General features: G+C 50.3%; 1 protein-coding gene across 3 annotated transcripts in view; it reads right to left on the bottom strand.

The window, feature by feature from the left end:
• Positions 1–14349, bottom strand: part of SEPTIN9 (septin 9) — a 149821-nt gene that overhangs the window by 102208 nt on the left and 33264 nt on the right. The window contains exon 1 of one of the 3 annotated variants that reach the window (XM_074555275.1): positions 8031–8614. The exons of 1 other annotated variant lie outside the window; for it this stretch is intronic. In XM_074555275.1, coding sequence (XP_074411376.1) covers positions 8031–8052 — 22 coding nt within the window. In that variant the 5' untranslated portion in view covers positions 8053–8614. Of the gene's footprint in view, positions 1–7555; positions 7710–8030; positions 8615–14349 lie in introns of those variants that run through there. One more of the 3 variants, XM_074555274.1, reaches the window with a different exon arrangement.

The following is a 14349-nucleotide window of genomic DNA, read 5'->3' on the forward strand; positions in this document are numbered from 1 at the left end:
AAGCCTCCAGTTCACTGAGAGCAACCCAAACCCTCAGAGCAGAGCTGGGGTCCTGCAGCAGTGCCACAGCAGGGACACAGAGCCACCCAAACCACCCCTGGGCAGCACAGCACCACCATGGGCTGCGTGAGCCCCCCAAGGTCAGGGCAGCACAATGCTTGGCATTTCCAGCACCACACAGGTGGGAAGCTCTGGAAAGTTCTTTGTTTGCAGCCTGGGGACAGCCAGGGATCAGCAGCTGGAGCAGAGACACAGAGCCTCACACAGGACCCTGCTGCTCCCCTGCTCAAACCTAAAGCCCAGGCCAGAACCTCAGAATCACCCAGACACAGGCAGTTCATGACATGAGCTCACCCAAAATCAGCAGCACAGGGACAAAATCCCATTCCTAGGCACAAAAAGCAGCATTATCCACACCAAGATGTGTCTGCCCAACACAACTGTTACCCACAGGGTCTTTTCCTTCCTTCTTTTCTCCCAGCTAAAGCAGAAACTGTCCCTGGACTCAAATCCTGGCTTCAAGTCCTGATCCTGCAGCTTCACAGCACTCAGCTCTATGGAGCTGCTTTTCAGCTGGCACTGCCAGGGATCAGGCACCCAGAAAACACCCAAAAAAAGCCCCAAAATGCCCAAAAAACGCCCCAAAAAACACCCAGAAAACATCCAGAAAACACCCTAAAAAATTCCAAAAAACACCCAGAAAATACCCAGAAACCACTCAAAAAACAATCAAAAGACACCCTGAAAACACCCCAAAACACTCAGAAAACAATCAGAAAACACTCAAAAATAGCCAAAAAATAGCCAAAAAAACAACCAGAAAACATCCCAAAAACTCCAAAAAACAGCCAGAAACCTCTCAAAAACCACCCAGAAAACACCCAAAAACCACTCAGAAAACACCCAGAAAACACCCAACAAACACCCCAAAAACCACCCAGCACACGCCCCTGCCCCCCAAACCCCCCATGTCAGCTTCTCTTATCAGCAAGGACCCTGACACCAAGGCTCCTCCATCACCACGAGCAAGATGTGGAAGCACAAAACCCTGGAAAGACAAAAGCATCTGAAAGAAATAAAGAACCCACATCCTGCAGCCTTGGGAAGGAGAGGAGAAAGTGCTGCAGGCAGGCAGGCAGTGCCAGCTGGCAGGGCTGGGCTGTGGCATTGACAGATGCTGGCTCAGGTTGGGAGGCTGTGGAGAGAGCACCCAGCTTTGGGAAGAGTAATTTCAGAATATTTGGATTAATTCTTTCATTAGCAGCCACACCAGAGCGTGCCCACACCTCTGGTGCCTGGACCCAATAGGGTTCTGAAACAAATCAGGCAACAGAAGCACCAAATTATGAATATTTGTGTGCTCCAATGTGCCAGAGACCAAACTTGGGTTGTGTTGATAATATGGTTTAATTTTCCAGGCCGAGCAGGCAGCAGTGAAATGCAAACCCTGCATTATTTCCACAGCCTTGAGTTACATCATGGCCAAAGCTGCAACCTGGAGATGCTGCAGAGCACAGGGCAGGCTTCCCCTCAAAAAACATCCAAAAAACACCCACTGCATCCATCACCCACACTGATCCCCTGCCTAACTGGCTACACTGGAAACCAGAATTTCCTTCAGTTTATAATGTACCTGATACTGATATAATAAAAAAATTAATGCAGATCTCTTTATGCAGCACTGACTTCACATGGTGGGGGAGAATCTTCATTTTGGTACAAGAAAGGCATTTTTTTACAGGGAGAACAATCAGCCACTGGAACAAGCTCCCCAGAGACATGGTACAGTCCCACTGCTAGAGGTTTTCTGGGTGTAATTGAGCCCTGTGCTAGATAATCTCATTTAGGCTCCCTTTCCCACAAAAGGCTGGGCCAGGTGATCTTTTGGCATCCTTTCCAACCTGGGCTGTCATTCCACAAAAAAAACCCACACTCTCAGATTTATTGTGTGATTATTTGCTTGTAAAACTAATGCATTTTATTCACCTGTAAACCCCTGCCCATTCTCCCCTCCCTCAAGCCACAATCCAGAGATGTTTATAAGTCTCTAACAACACTCTTGGCATCAGCAACCCACAACTGAATTAAACCTCACACTGCAGAGCTATTTCACTTCACCTGCAGCTCGGGCTAACAGGTGTCCCATGGCAGGGAAGCAGCACCTGGTTAATCAGGATAAATCAATTTAAACACAGAGCCATGTCCTGCTCAGCCATGGGGAAACTGAGCAGTGTTGGTGCTTAGGAAGGGAGAAGCTGCCCTTGCAAACAGACACTGCTGGGAAGAAACACAGATAAAGCTCAAGAAATTTCTTTAAAATGGGTCAGGATGCATGGATATTGGTTGGGCACATGCATAAAGGATGCTGTCTCCATCAGCTGTCCAGAAAAGCCACCAAGCCCAGGTGGAACAGCCCCAGATCCCACCCACAGCCCTGTGTCAGGGATTCTCCTCACTGCAGTGCCAGAACAGCTCCCAGCTGCAATTCTGCAACCCCTTCACTGCCAGGGAGCTTCAGCAGGGACCCAAACAGCAGATCCTCACCCAAAATAAAGGGGAATGGCAGCACAAACCCCTTTTCCTGAAGGCTTACAAAGCATCAGAGGCAGAGCAAGGAATTCTCCCTACATTTTCTCAGGCTCTTAACATGGGGATACCACAGAGCCCTGAGCCCAGCACAGCACTTCCCTCTAACAAATCCCTCTGTCCATGAGTTCCAGCTGCAAGGAAAAGCCAACAGGACACCGATATTGTGCTTCTGAGATCATTAAGGCAACACAAGACATATGTTGACCCAGACATACTTCCCTAGCTACGTACTCGCTCCTACTCAGCATTATGGTATGCTGGACCTTGGAAGAGCCCTGACTCGCATGAGAAATGTCCTCCCTCACCCCAGCAGCATGGGAATCGCCTTGCTGGGAGGCTCCAATCATCCAGCAAAGATAAAAATCTGCAGAGGAGCTCCAGGCCAAGCTGAGTAGAGCGGTGTCGAGCAGCGTTACCTGAGCTGTCAGGCCAGGGATGAGTTGTGCCCCACAGTGGGACCATATTTAATGGAGATGAGCAGAATTTCCAGCAGATTTAAGAGCAGACATCAGGAAATGGATCATGCTTCATACCTTGACGTGCCTCAGACAAGTGGGGGAATGCATCTGCTGGCCAGGCAGCCAGAGGGGCTGGGAGCAGCACGGAGCCTGCAGAGGCAGCTCCAGAGCCCCAAAAACCCCAGACCCTTCCCTGAAAGACCTTCTGCCCACTGAAACAGGACCTGCAGCCAGCGCAGGGTGCTACAGAACACGTGGGGTGAGGCACAGGTACAAAAACCCAGACCTTTCCCTGAGAGACCTTCTGCTCACTCAGACAGCACAGGATGCTACAGAACACGTGGGGTGAGGCACAGGTGGTTTTTACAGGGCACTGCAGAAGGGATAGGGTCAGCACCAGGAAGGGACACACTGACAGCAAACTGAGGGTTAAACACACCCAGGAAGGTGTCCCTGAGTGCCAGGGCTGGGTGAGTGCAGTGGGATCTCACAGGAGGTGGAACCATGTGTAAATGCACAGCCTGGGGTCCCACATGCTCTCAAAAGAGAAAGGAAAATGTCTGGTAATAAGGTGTAGGCTGTGGGAAGGCACTAAACAGAGACATGTCAGGCTTTTATCTGCCATTTCCTAGGGACACTGAGAAACCTGAGACAGGAAAAATAGCTGAAGCCATCAGAAGCAACCTCAACCCCTCTGCTCTCACAATCACCTTTACAATATTAACTTTTATCCAAAAAAATGAAGGAACAAGTACATCCCTCACATCTCCAGGAATCACAAACAGCACCCTGCTTTCTTTTCCTCTTTCTCAGTTCAGGCATGTGGTGCTTCCCAGGCAGCTCTGAGAATATCAAAGATGTTTTGTTGTGACCACCCAGGCCCTGCAAACCACAGCCTGCAGTCAGGGGCTGTGTCCCTGCTGCTCAGGATGATGGATAATATAATATAATATAATATAATATAATATAATATAATATAATATAATATAATATAATATAATATAATATAATATAATATAATATAATATAATATAATATAATATAATATAATATAATATAATAGTAATAATAGTATTGCACATAATAATAATAATATTGCACATAATAAACATACCTGCAGTGGATGTAACTGAAAGGTTCAGAGTGATCACCAATGGGTTAATTAACTCTTCATTTTCTTTCTATGCCACTCCAGCCCCCATGCCTGGCTGTGCCCAACACGTGCCACTCACTGAAGTCACATATTCAGATCACATATCCATCATCACCTGTTAACTCTTCAAATGAGCTTTCCCAGTGCAATTTTAATATGAATAATTTCACAGGGAGATCACACATCACTACTGCAGCCATCCTCACACAGCAGCAACCAAACCCTCTCTGCTCAGGGACATGCAGGCCTTTCCTTTTCTTTTAAGAAGAGGCAAAAAGCCCCGCGGCATTGACAATTAAAGCTTTGTAGAGAGATCCGAGGCAGCCAAAGGGGAAAAAGGCCGCTAGGGAAAGACAGGAGAGCCATCTCCAGGCCACTGCCACCAGCGCAGCCTGGCACTGAGGGACAGAGCCCAGAGCTCCCAGCCCCAAACCAGAAACAATCCCACCCAGAGCTGGTGCTGTTCATGCTCTCATAGCTCTCAGAAATGTGTGAGAAATGAGTTAACTGGATTAGGAGACACAAACAGGTTCTGTGAGATTGTGTTCTGTCTGCCAGCAGCCACAGGTGTCACCTGAGTGAGACTGGCACATTGTCACAGAGCAGGCTGGCACTTTGTCACAGAGCAGACAGCCCCTGGGGTGGCACTGAAGCTGGCACAGCCCTGCAGCATCACCTCACACCCCCCTGAAGGTGTTTGCCATCCCCTGGGATGGGACATGGCTGTTCCTGGGCACAGGACAGCCCAAGGGACAAGCCCAGCCCAGCAGCTGTGGGAAAGCAGACCCCAAAGCAGAGTTTAGGTGCAGATCCCACCCGCCCTGGAGTGCCCTCATGCCACCCTGCAGCCCCACGCTGGGCTCAGGATCAGCTCTCCCCACCCACAGCACTAATTGAAAGCATGTTCAGGGCCAGGGCAGTGACTGGGACAGGGCCCCCAGAGTGGCAGGGATCTGTTTTAATCCAAACCATTACAGGCAGGGCCCAGCATCCCTGCAGGCCGGGACTGAGCTCTGCTCCCCTCCTGCAGCAGGGCCAGAGCCCCTGGCACCCCCAGAGCACCGGAGCAGGCAGAGCTGGGCTCAGCCTGAGCTCCCACTCTGGGCCATGGATCTGAGAGTCAGCATCACAGCCTGGTGATATCCCACCTAGGTTGGAAAAGACACCTAAAATCATCCATTCCAGCCATTGTTTGCCACTTCTGTGCCCAGAATCTCTTCCAGAACAGTTTTGCCACACATTTCAAAGGTTTGTCCTCCCCTGCAGCTGAGCAGCTCTGCCTGCCTGTGCTGACTCCTTCAAGCAGGGCCCTGTGAGCAGATCACAGACTAGACCTTCAGGCCATCCATTTCCCCATCCCACAGTTCATGCCAAAGTCATGGATCATAAACACCACCAGGATGCTCTGCACCTTTCCAAGGTCCCACACAGCTGCTGAGTGAGGGCAGAGCAGTTCTGTTCATCATCCTGGCAGCCTCCTCAGCTGAAGGAGGGCACACACCACATTTATGTACACCTGGCCCAGGCCACCAGGCCCAGCCACGTGCCATCCCTGCTCACAGCAGGGAAAACCAGTGGAAAACCAGTAGAAAACCAGTGGAAGACCAGTTGACCAGTTCCAGATACACTTGGACATAGTTTTTTTTTTTTTTTTGCAAATATTGCTGCAGGGCATTTGCAAGAGCTCCTGCACCTTTGCACAAAGATGCTCTGGGAGCAGTGGCAGCCAGCCCAGGCACCAGGGCTCTGTGCCCCTTGCACAACCAACAACCTGAGGGCTCAGAGATCCCCAGTTTGGTGCTCCTTCCAAACAAAAAACCCTGGATCACACCACCATGGAATCCCATTTCTCCCCAGTGCTGCCCAGCATCTCTGTGAGGAGGAATTGGCCCCAGCACTGCAGCAGGGATGGGATCACACTCCTGTCACCCCATCCTGTCCCTGCCCAGTGGCACAGGCTCCCAGCCCAAAGCTGCTGAAGCTCAGGCAGCTCTCAGGAATGCTTTGAAGTGGCTCAGAGCAGAAAGCACAAGCAGCAGAGAGGGACAGAAGGATGAGGAGGTGCCAGCAGCGCTCTGAGTGCAGGATGCTCCTGCAGGTAAATCCTCACCCAGGGGCTCTCAGCACATCCCTGCAAGGGGCCACCCATGGGAACAGCCTTCCCTGGCCACAGCCTGGCTCCAGAGCTTCCTCTGGCCACTGTGGTTTCCCTCCCAGCAGGGCACACCCAGGATGAGAGTCCCTTGTGCCCTGGGGTGGCACGGAGGAGGGACACCCCAGATCTGCCAGCCTGGGCACTGCCACCCCTCCCTCAGCTGCCTTGCTCACCCTGCTCACAGGGGGACACCAGGCAGCCTGTGTCCTGTCCTGGCACCAGGAACCAGCAGCCACAGCCACCCTGGGCAGCTCAGGGCAGCAATGCCACCACCTCCAGCAGCTGCCTGGAGCTGGGAGCAGCTCTTGGAGGCGCTCAGACATGCACCACGGGGCGGGAAATGTGGGGAAAGCAGGGAATTAAATAGAGTTATTCATGTTATTCATTGCTCTGCCTCTGCCCCCAAGCGCAACCAGCAAGGTGAAGCCCAGCAGAGAGCAGGGAGCAGCCCTGGAAAAGGCCCTGGAACATTCAGGGAGCAGGTCTGGAAGAAGCAGGGAGCAGCCTGGAGGTGCACAGAAGAAGCAGGGAGCAGCTCTGCCAGAAACAGGGAGCAGCAATGGAATAAGCAGGGAGCAGCTCTGGAACACTCAGGGAGTAGCTCTGGAATAAGCAGGGAGCAGCCCTGGAAAAGGCCCTGAAATATTCAGGGAGCAGGTCTGGAAGAAGCAGGGAGCAACCCTGGAATAAGCATGGAGCAGCTCTGGAAAAAACAGGGAGCAGCCCTGGGAGAAAGAGGCAACAGTCCTGGAACAAGCATGTAGCAGCTCTGGAATAAGCAGGGAGCAGCCCTGGAAGGAGCAGGGAACAATCCTGGAATAAGCAGGGAACAGTTCTGGAATGAGCAGGGAGCAACCCTGGAATAATTGGGGAGCAACTCTGGAAGAAGCAGAGAGCAGCTATGGAAAAAGCAGGGAGAAGTCCTGGAAGAAGTAGGGAGTAGCTCTGGAATAATCAGGGAGCAAGCCTGGGAGAAGCAGGGAGCAGCCCTGGAACACTCAGGGAGCAGCCCTTAAAAAAGGCAGGGAACAGTCCTGGAATAGCCAAGGAGCAGCCCTGGAACACGCCGGCAGCCCCTGCCCAGCCAGGCAGGACTGGGAGGGCAAAAACGCCGGGGGGATACTTTGGCAAGCAGCAAAATCTCCGCCACAGACACACAGACAGACAGACAGACACACAGCCACGCAGCCAGGAGCCAACCTTCAGAGCAGAAGCGCGTCTCCATGCCAAGAGCTCGGTGATTTTCCTTCCTGCCCGTGCCCGGCTCTGAGCTCTGAGCTCACAGGCTCAGCATTCATCCCCCCGCGCACATGGGAGCCCAGGGGGGGAGAGAGAGAGGCACTCAAATGAAATCCAGACCTAGAAAGCAATTTCTGCTTCCCCCTCTTTGCTTTTCCCCCCTTAGCCCCCCTCCTGGCTTCTGCTGGAATCACCGTCTGTCTCTAGGGTTCAGGAGGATGGGAAAAAAAAAAAAAGAAAAAAAAAAAAGAAAAAAATGCAGAAGGGAAACATTGCAGGAAAAAAAAAAAAAAAAAAAAAAAAAAAGAAAGGAAATAAATAAAGGAATCGGCTGAAACCCACCCGGAGCTGGGCTGCTCTTCTGAAAGTACAGAAGCTGCTGGAAAGGTAGGAGGGCAGGGGCAGAATATAACATAGTAAAAGATCAATAGCCTACCTGAAATCCGGTCCCTCTCCATTACTACGGGATATATTTAGCATCCGCGTGTCACGGCCGTCCCTTTTTTCGGTGGCGTCCCCTTCTTTCCCCCACTCTCCCTCCCTCCTTGCCTTGCCTCCTCCTCCTCCTCTTCCAAAAAAAGCTCTTTGTCTGGTCTAATTTCTTCAATCTGTTGCAATCATGAATGCATCCAAATTACCACATTTCCATGTGCTGATCATATGTTTGTGCTCCAGACTGAAGTAGCTTTGTCTCTTTGAAATGAAACAGAAGAGTAAGGGAGAAAGAGAAAGGAGGAAGAAGAAAGGAAAAGGGGGTACATGACCCGAAAAATCCTGTAGCTCCCTGGAATACTCCAGCAGGCGCAGGAAAACTGGAAATCCCGAGTCCTCTGTAAAACAGTCTTAAAGCTACAGCGTGCGAGTGTCCGGGGGAACGCTCCAGCCGCCGCAGCTCCCTCTTAATATCCACCAGGAGATGCTTAAGGAACTTGGCTCCTCACAACAACACAGCCAACAGCTCATCCAGCTTCTCAAATCTCTCCCCACTTCCCCAGCCTTATTTTCCTGCTATTTCCTCTATCCCCTCCTCCTTCCTTGGCTCCAGCGTTTTAAAAGCGCGCAGATCCCGCACGCTCCCCCCCCTTTTTCTTTTTTTTTTTTTTTTTTTTTTGCCAGGTCTGAAGTTTCGATTCATGCATAAACTATTCGGCTGATGAGGGCTGACTTCATTCCAAGCTCAGCATCACGGGGCTGCTGCTGCTGCTGCTGCTGCTACCAGGCAGGACCCGGCTCTGGCATTCCCTGTGCAACCCCTCGGGGGCTGCCCTGGCAGCGCTTCTGCCTCCTCCCCATGGCCTGGCAGCGAGCAGCAGGATTTCCCAGCCTGCCAGAAGCCATAGTGGAAGTGCCTGGCCCGGGCAGGAGCTCTCAGATCTCTCCCCGGAGGTTTGAGAGCGGGTTTGGCTGCTGGAGATGCCCAGGCAGGGGAGCAGAGCAGCCCGGCGCCCGCTGCTCCTGTGCCCAGAGGGATGGAGGGATGGAGGGGTGCAGAGATGGGCTGGCCCACATGGAGGTTTCCAAGCCTGCCAGAAGTGATAGTGGAAGTCTCTGACCCGGGCAGGAGCTCTCAGAGCTCTCCCTGGAGGTTTGAGAGCAGGTTTGGCTGCTGGAGATGCCCGAGCATGGGAGCAGAGCAGCCCTGCAGAGCCTGGTACCTGCTGTTGCTGTGCCCGCAGGGATGGAGGGATGGAGGGATGAGGGGATGCAGAAATGGGCTGACTCACACGGAAATTTCCCCTTGGCTCAGGTGTAAGCACCTCCAGCAGGGGCTGCCCTCTGCCCAAACACCCTGAACAACCCTCCCGAGCCATCCCACACTGATTCCTGTTGATAATCACAGAATGACCAGCTTGGAAGAGATCTCAAAGACCATCGAGTCCAACCCAGCCCCAGCACCTCAACTCAACCCTGGCACCCAGTGCCACATCCAGGCTTTGTTAAACACACCCAGGGATGGGGACTCCACCACCTCCCCAGGCAGCCATTCCAGAACTTTATCACCCTTTCTGTAAAAAGCTTTTTCCTCATATCCAAGCTTTATTTCCCTTGGTGCAGCTTGATCACCCAGCTGTGCAAGGGCACAGCCTCCATCCCCCGAGCTGGCAAAGAAATCACTCAACCCCCATGCTAGGGCAATGCTGGGAGGAAAGGCACAGCTGTTCCACAGGCCAGGTGTGCTGACAGGACCCTTGTGTGATCAGCATGGTCCAAGTGACAGGTTTTGCCCCAAAAACCTCACGAGTTCACACAGAAACACCCAAGTGTGACAGCTGTGACACAGCCTGGCACTGCTGTCATGCCATGGGCAGAAGGACAGGTTATTTATTGCCCAGCTGGATGAATAAACTTCCAAGAAAACACTCCAGGCACTACAGAACCTGCTGAAACCTTTGGGCAGCCTGGCCTTTCTGCCCAAAGTAAGGACAGTCAGGACATTCCATCACTGAGGATTTGTCCTGTTCAGCAGCAGCTGCAGTTTCAGCATCCCCAAACCAGAGGGAGGAACACAGCCAGCACCCAGCTGTGGGGTCAGCCCAGCTCCAAGCCCTGCACATCCCAGGGATGGGGATGGGAGGCAGCCCCAAGGCAGCTCAGTCCTTCTGGAAGGTTCTCTCCAATGTCTCTCTCTCCTCCAGCAGAGAATTCAGATTCCTCCCCAAATCCTGCTCATTTGCTAGCAGAGCTCTGCATGTGGCTGCTGCCAGAGCCCAAGGCACTGGAGGGGACAATGAGCAAAGTTTTCCCACTGACAGGCTCATAGAACATTTCCTGCATCACATCTCAAAGGTGCAGAACACAAAGCAAGGACACAGGGGAGCTGCAGCACAAACCCCACTGCCCTGCCTGCACCAAGCAGCCCCATGGCTGAGGCTGGGGAGGAAGGGAAAAACCCTGGGGAAGGATGGAGAGAGGAAGGAGGTGAATGAAAAGGAAGAAAGGATGGGGGCAGTGCTCATTTTAACCTCCAGACTTTAACCCATCAAGACCCAGGTGGCTGGGAAGGATAAAAGCACCTTTATTTGCAGGGTGGATCACCAGGAGGCACTCAGGGAAGTGAACCCAAACTGTGCTTAATGCAATTGAACTTGAAATGCACAAAACCTCCAGGTAGCTGCTGTCATTCAGACCCGGAGTACTCATGCAAATTTTAATGGATTCACTTTAAAGGTGCAGTGATCACAAAGCACTAAAAGGTAAATAATGGGGTGCCTGTGATTGAGAGAGGGGTACCCCATGCTGGTGATGTCAACATGGGGTTTTGATCCCCTTCGAGGTGTGTTTCCAGGGCTGTGAATTCCCCATTTTTCTTAGTTTTGGAGAAGCTTCTCAAATGTCTGTTGAAATGGGTGTTCAGTGGTCTGTGCACTGTACAAGTGTACACAGAGAAAGCAAACACACGTTCCATTTTCCAGCAGTACTGCAGCAGTGGGTTTTGTTCTACAAAATTCGTCAATTACAGTCTCCCACAGCTGCTAAAGGCTGAGGGGAAGTCAAGCACACCCAGATTTTAGGAAGAGCACAGAGAACTCTCTGCCCTGTCCAGCTCTGCCTTCTTGGGGTTCAAACCCCCTTGGGGCTAATTTTGGAAAAGCCACAAGGAGAGGGAGGATGCAGGACAAACTTTAGGGAAACCACTGCTGCCTGGTGTAAAAACAAGCCCAATTTCCATGTGCAAACAGTGCTGAGACACTCCTGGGGCAGAGCCCTGCTCTGGGGCTGCCACGGGCTGCACACGTTTTCCCTCCCAGCTTTGAACGTGGCAGCCTGCAGGAAGCACTGCCAGGGGCACAGAAAGCAAGGAAGGAAATCACAAAAAAAGAAAGTTGAGCAAGGCCTGTGCCAGGCTCAGCTGGAGCTCTCTCTGTCACACAGCTCTGCCAGGCCAGCACACGGAGATGAGCAGGGACTGTGGCCATGGCACAGAGCCCAGGGCAGTCAGGAGGGGCTGCAGGACAATTGTCACTGTCACCAGCCCCAGCAGGGGCACAGACACCTGCAGCAGCTCAGGTAGATCTGATTTGCTGCTCCTTGTCTGCCTCTCCAGGTTTAAGCTGGGATTATGTTCCTGGTGCACTTAATTTGAGCTGTTTTCTTTCTTGCCTTTCATGCAGTCCCTCAATCACAGCTGACCACTTCCACCTCTGGGAAATGGATTTGTAGAGAGTTTTAAGTTTAATGAAAGGTTATATATAGAACCTTTTAATATTTATTATTTAATATTTATTATTTAATATAAAAGGTTATATATATTAACCTTTTAATATAACCTATATATATAAATAAATAAAATTTATATATAATTTTATATATAAATTATATATATAATTTCCTGTATATAATTACGGTATGTAATTTACTAATACATCTGTATGTAAATTTTGAGATAAGAAATGTTGATTTAGAAATGTCATAAAAGAGGATAGATATTGTTGAGAGAGAAATTGAGTTAGAAAAGAGTTTTAAAGGATAGTTTTATAAATAAGATTAGATATTTTAGAGAAATAGAATTATGAAAGATGTAGTGAGATTTACAAAGAGTAGTTTTAGGTGATTACTTTTAAGGTATTTATAGTATAGTGTGGTAAAAAGTTGATAGGTTAAGAAACATTTATAGTTTTTTGTAATTAGGAGAAAGGTGTTTTTTAAGAACTCTCTACAAATCCATTCCCATACCACCAGTGTTTTAGCACTGGAGAGGATGAATGCTGCAAGCCCAGTCAGGGATCAGAGGGTCAGCACCGGGAAAGCTGCAGGAAGCAGCCAGAGCAGCCAAAGGGCCTGGAGAGGCAGGGAAATGGGGATTCAGCTGGTTCTTGTACAGGTTATCTCAGAAAATGAGGATCCAGCTGGTTCTCATACAGGTTATCTCAGAAAATGGGGATTCAGGTGGTTCTTGTACAGGTTATCTCAGAAAATGGGGATTCAGCCTGTTCTCTTACAGGTTATCTCAGAAATGGGGATTCAGCTGGTTCTCTTACAGGTTATTTCAGAAAATGGGGATTCAGCTGGTTCTTGTACAGGTTATCTCAGAAATGGGGATTCAGCTGGTTCTCATACAGGTTGTCTCAGAAGATGGGGATCCAGCTGGCTCTTTACAGGTTATCTCAGCTATCTCAGCTTGCTGGATATCTGGGAGGAGAGCACAGAGGGAGGACAGTGTGGTAGAGCACAGCATTCCTAAATCAAATTATGTTTAGTGAAGCATTTTCACATGAGGAAATACAGGTCCAATCAAGTGCTCCAACTCAATCAAGTGTTACTCCATTATATCCACTCTGTGCTTTTACCCCCAGGCTGCACTGAGCGAGCAATGAGAGTATCTGAGCCTCCATGGACTGTTAGCTCTAAAAACCTTTCTTTTTACATTTTTATGAGCCTTGATGATGAGGAAGAAAGAAAACATTGGCTAAAGCTGCCCTTTTCATTTGGGAAAAATTTAAAACCGAACCAAGGGGATGCTCTTCTTTCCAAGGGAGGCACTCACACTCTCAGTGCTGCTGCCCTGCTCTTTGCCAGGTGTTTCTTTGCCTCCTCACTCCATCCCCTCTCCCAGCTCTCAGCTGCTCCACATGTCCTATCAAGCACTATTTTGCCACTCCCTGGCTATTTTTCTTACGAAAACCTCTATTTGCTCAACACAGGGGCACACAAATCACTCAGATCCTCCTGAGTTACTGCTTTCCTGAGCCAGAGAGCACACCCAGGGCACAAACCCCATCACCACACAGAGCTGGGGTGGCAGCAGGACCTGGCCCCTCCTGCCCCAGCCCCACACAGCCCCTGAGATGATGCCCACAGAGTTTCCCCTGGAGGGATTTAACTTAAGGGATTTATCTTTAAGGACAGTACCCCTCCTCTGTGCTGGCTCTCGACCTCTCTGCCTGGAAGCCTCCAGCTGCAGAAGTCCCTCCCTGCTCACTCTTTAACACTCCTGAGCTGAACAATTAACAGCAGCTGGCAGGGCAGAGCGAGAGGAGAGGCAGGACTGGGCACTCCTCACCCTCCTGGGACAGCAGAAGGAGTTTCAGATAAATATTAACTCTTCCACAATCCTCAGCTGGTGTTTTCCTTCCTGGACCTCTCCCTCCTATTAGTTTTGCCTCTTGATCCTCTTTGAGAGCCCCAAATGTGATATTAAACATTTCTATTTAAACTCCACATTTAATCTTAGTTCCATCATTCCATTTTGGATGTTTTCTCCACGGCCTCGGGTCAAACATGCAGGAAAGGGTCAGTGCCTGTCAGCACAGAAAGTGTAAAATTCTCAAAAACCAGTGTCAGATCTATAGACAGGGCTCTCAGGGCTTCCTCCAGAGATGGCTGGTGCTGAGGTGGGAAATAACCTTGCTCAAGGACTTCTGCTCCTGCCCTGGAGGAGCCACACTGCACTTCCACATTTCCTTTCCTCAGGGGAACCCTGTGCACCTTGTGTCAGCACCATCAACAAATCTGTGTCACACTCCAGGGCAGAAAATGGTTATCTTAAAACACAGCCAGCAGCTGAAGCCCCAAACATCACAGAGCATTAAAACCTGGCCATTGCAGAACCACTAAATGGAAATTAACTGAATGGGAATTCTGGGGATTTTAAGGAGAATTCAGGTTCTTGCTGAATGGCGAGTGCTGTGGCAATCATTGTTTTACAAATAGCCAGCTGGGATGGCAGAGAAATTAAACAAGCTGATGATGGATTAATTAATTAATTAAAGAAGTTGATGATGATCTGGAGCTACCAGACCTTCTGAGAATGTCCA

The sequence above is a fragment of the Zonotrichia albicollis genome, chromosome 19 (assembly GCF_047830755.1).
Source record: "Zonotrichia albicollis isolate bZonAlb1 chromosome 19, bZonAlb1.hap1, whole genome shotgun sequence".
In the NCBI taxonomy this organism is placed as follows: Eukaryota; Metazoa; Chordata; class Aves; order Passeriformes; family Passerellidae; genus Zonotrichia; species Zonotrichia albicollis.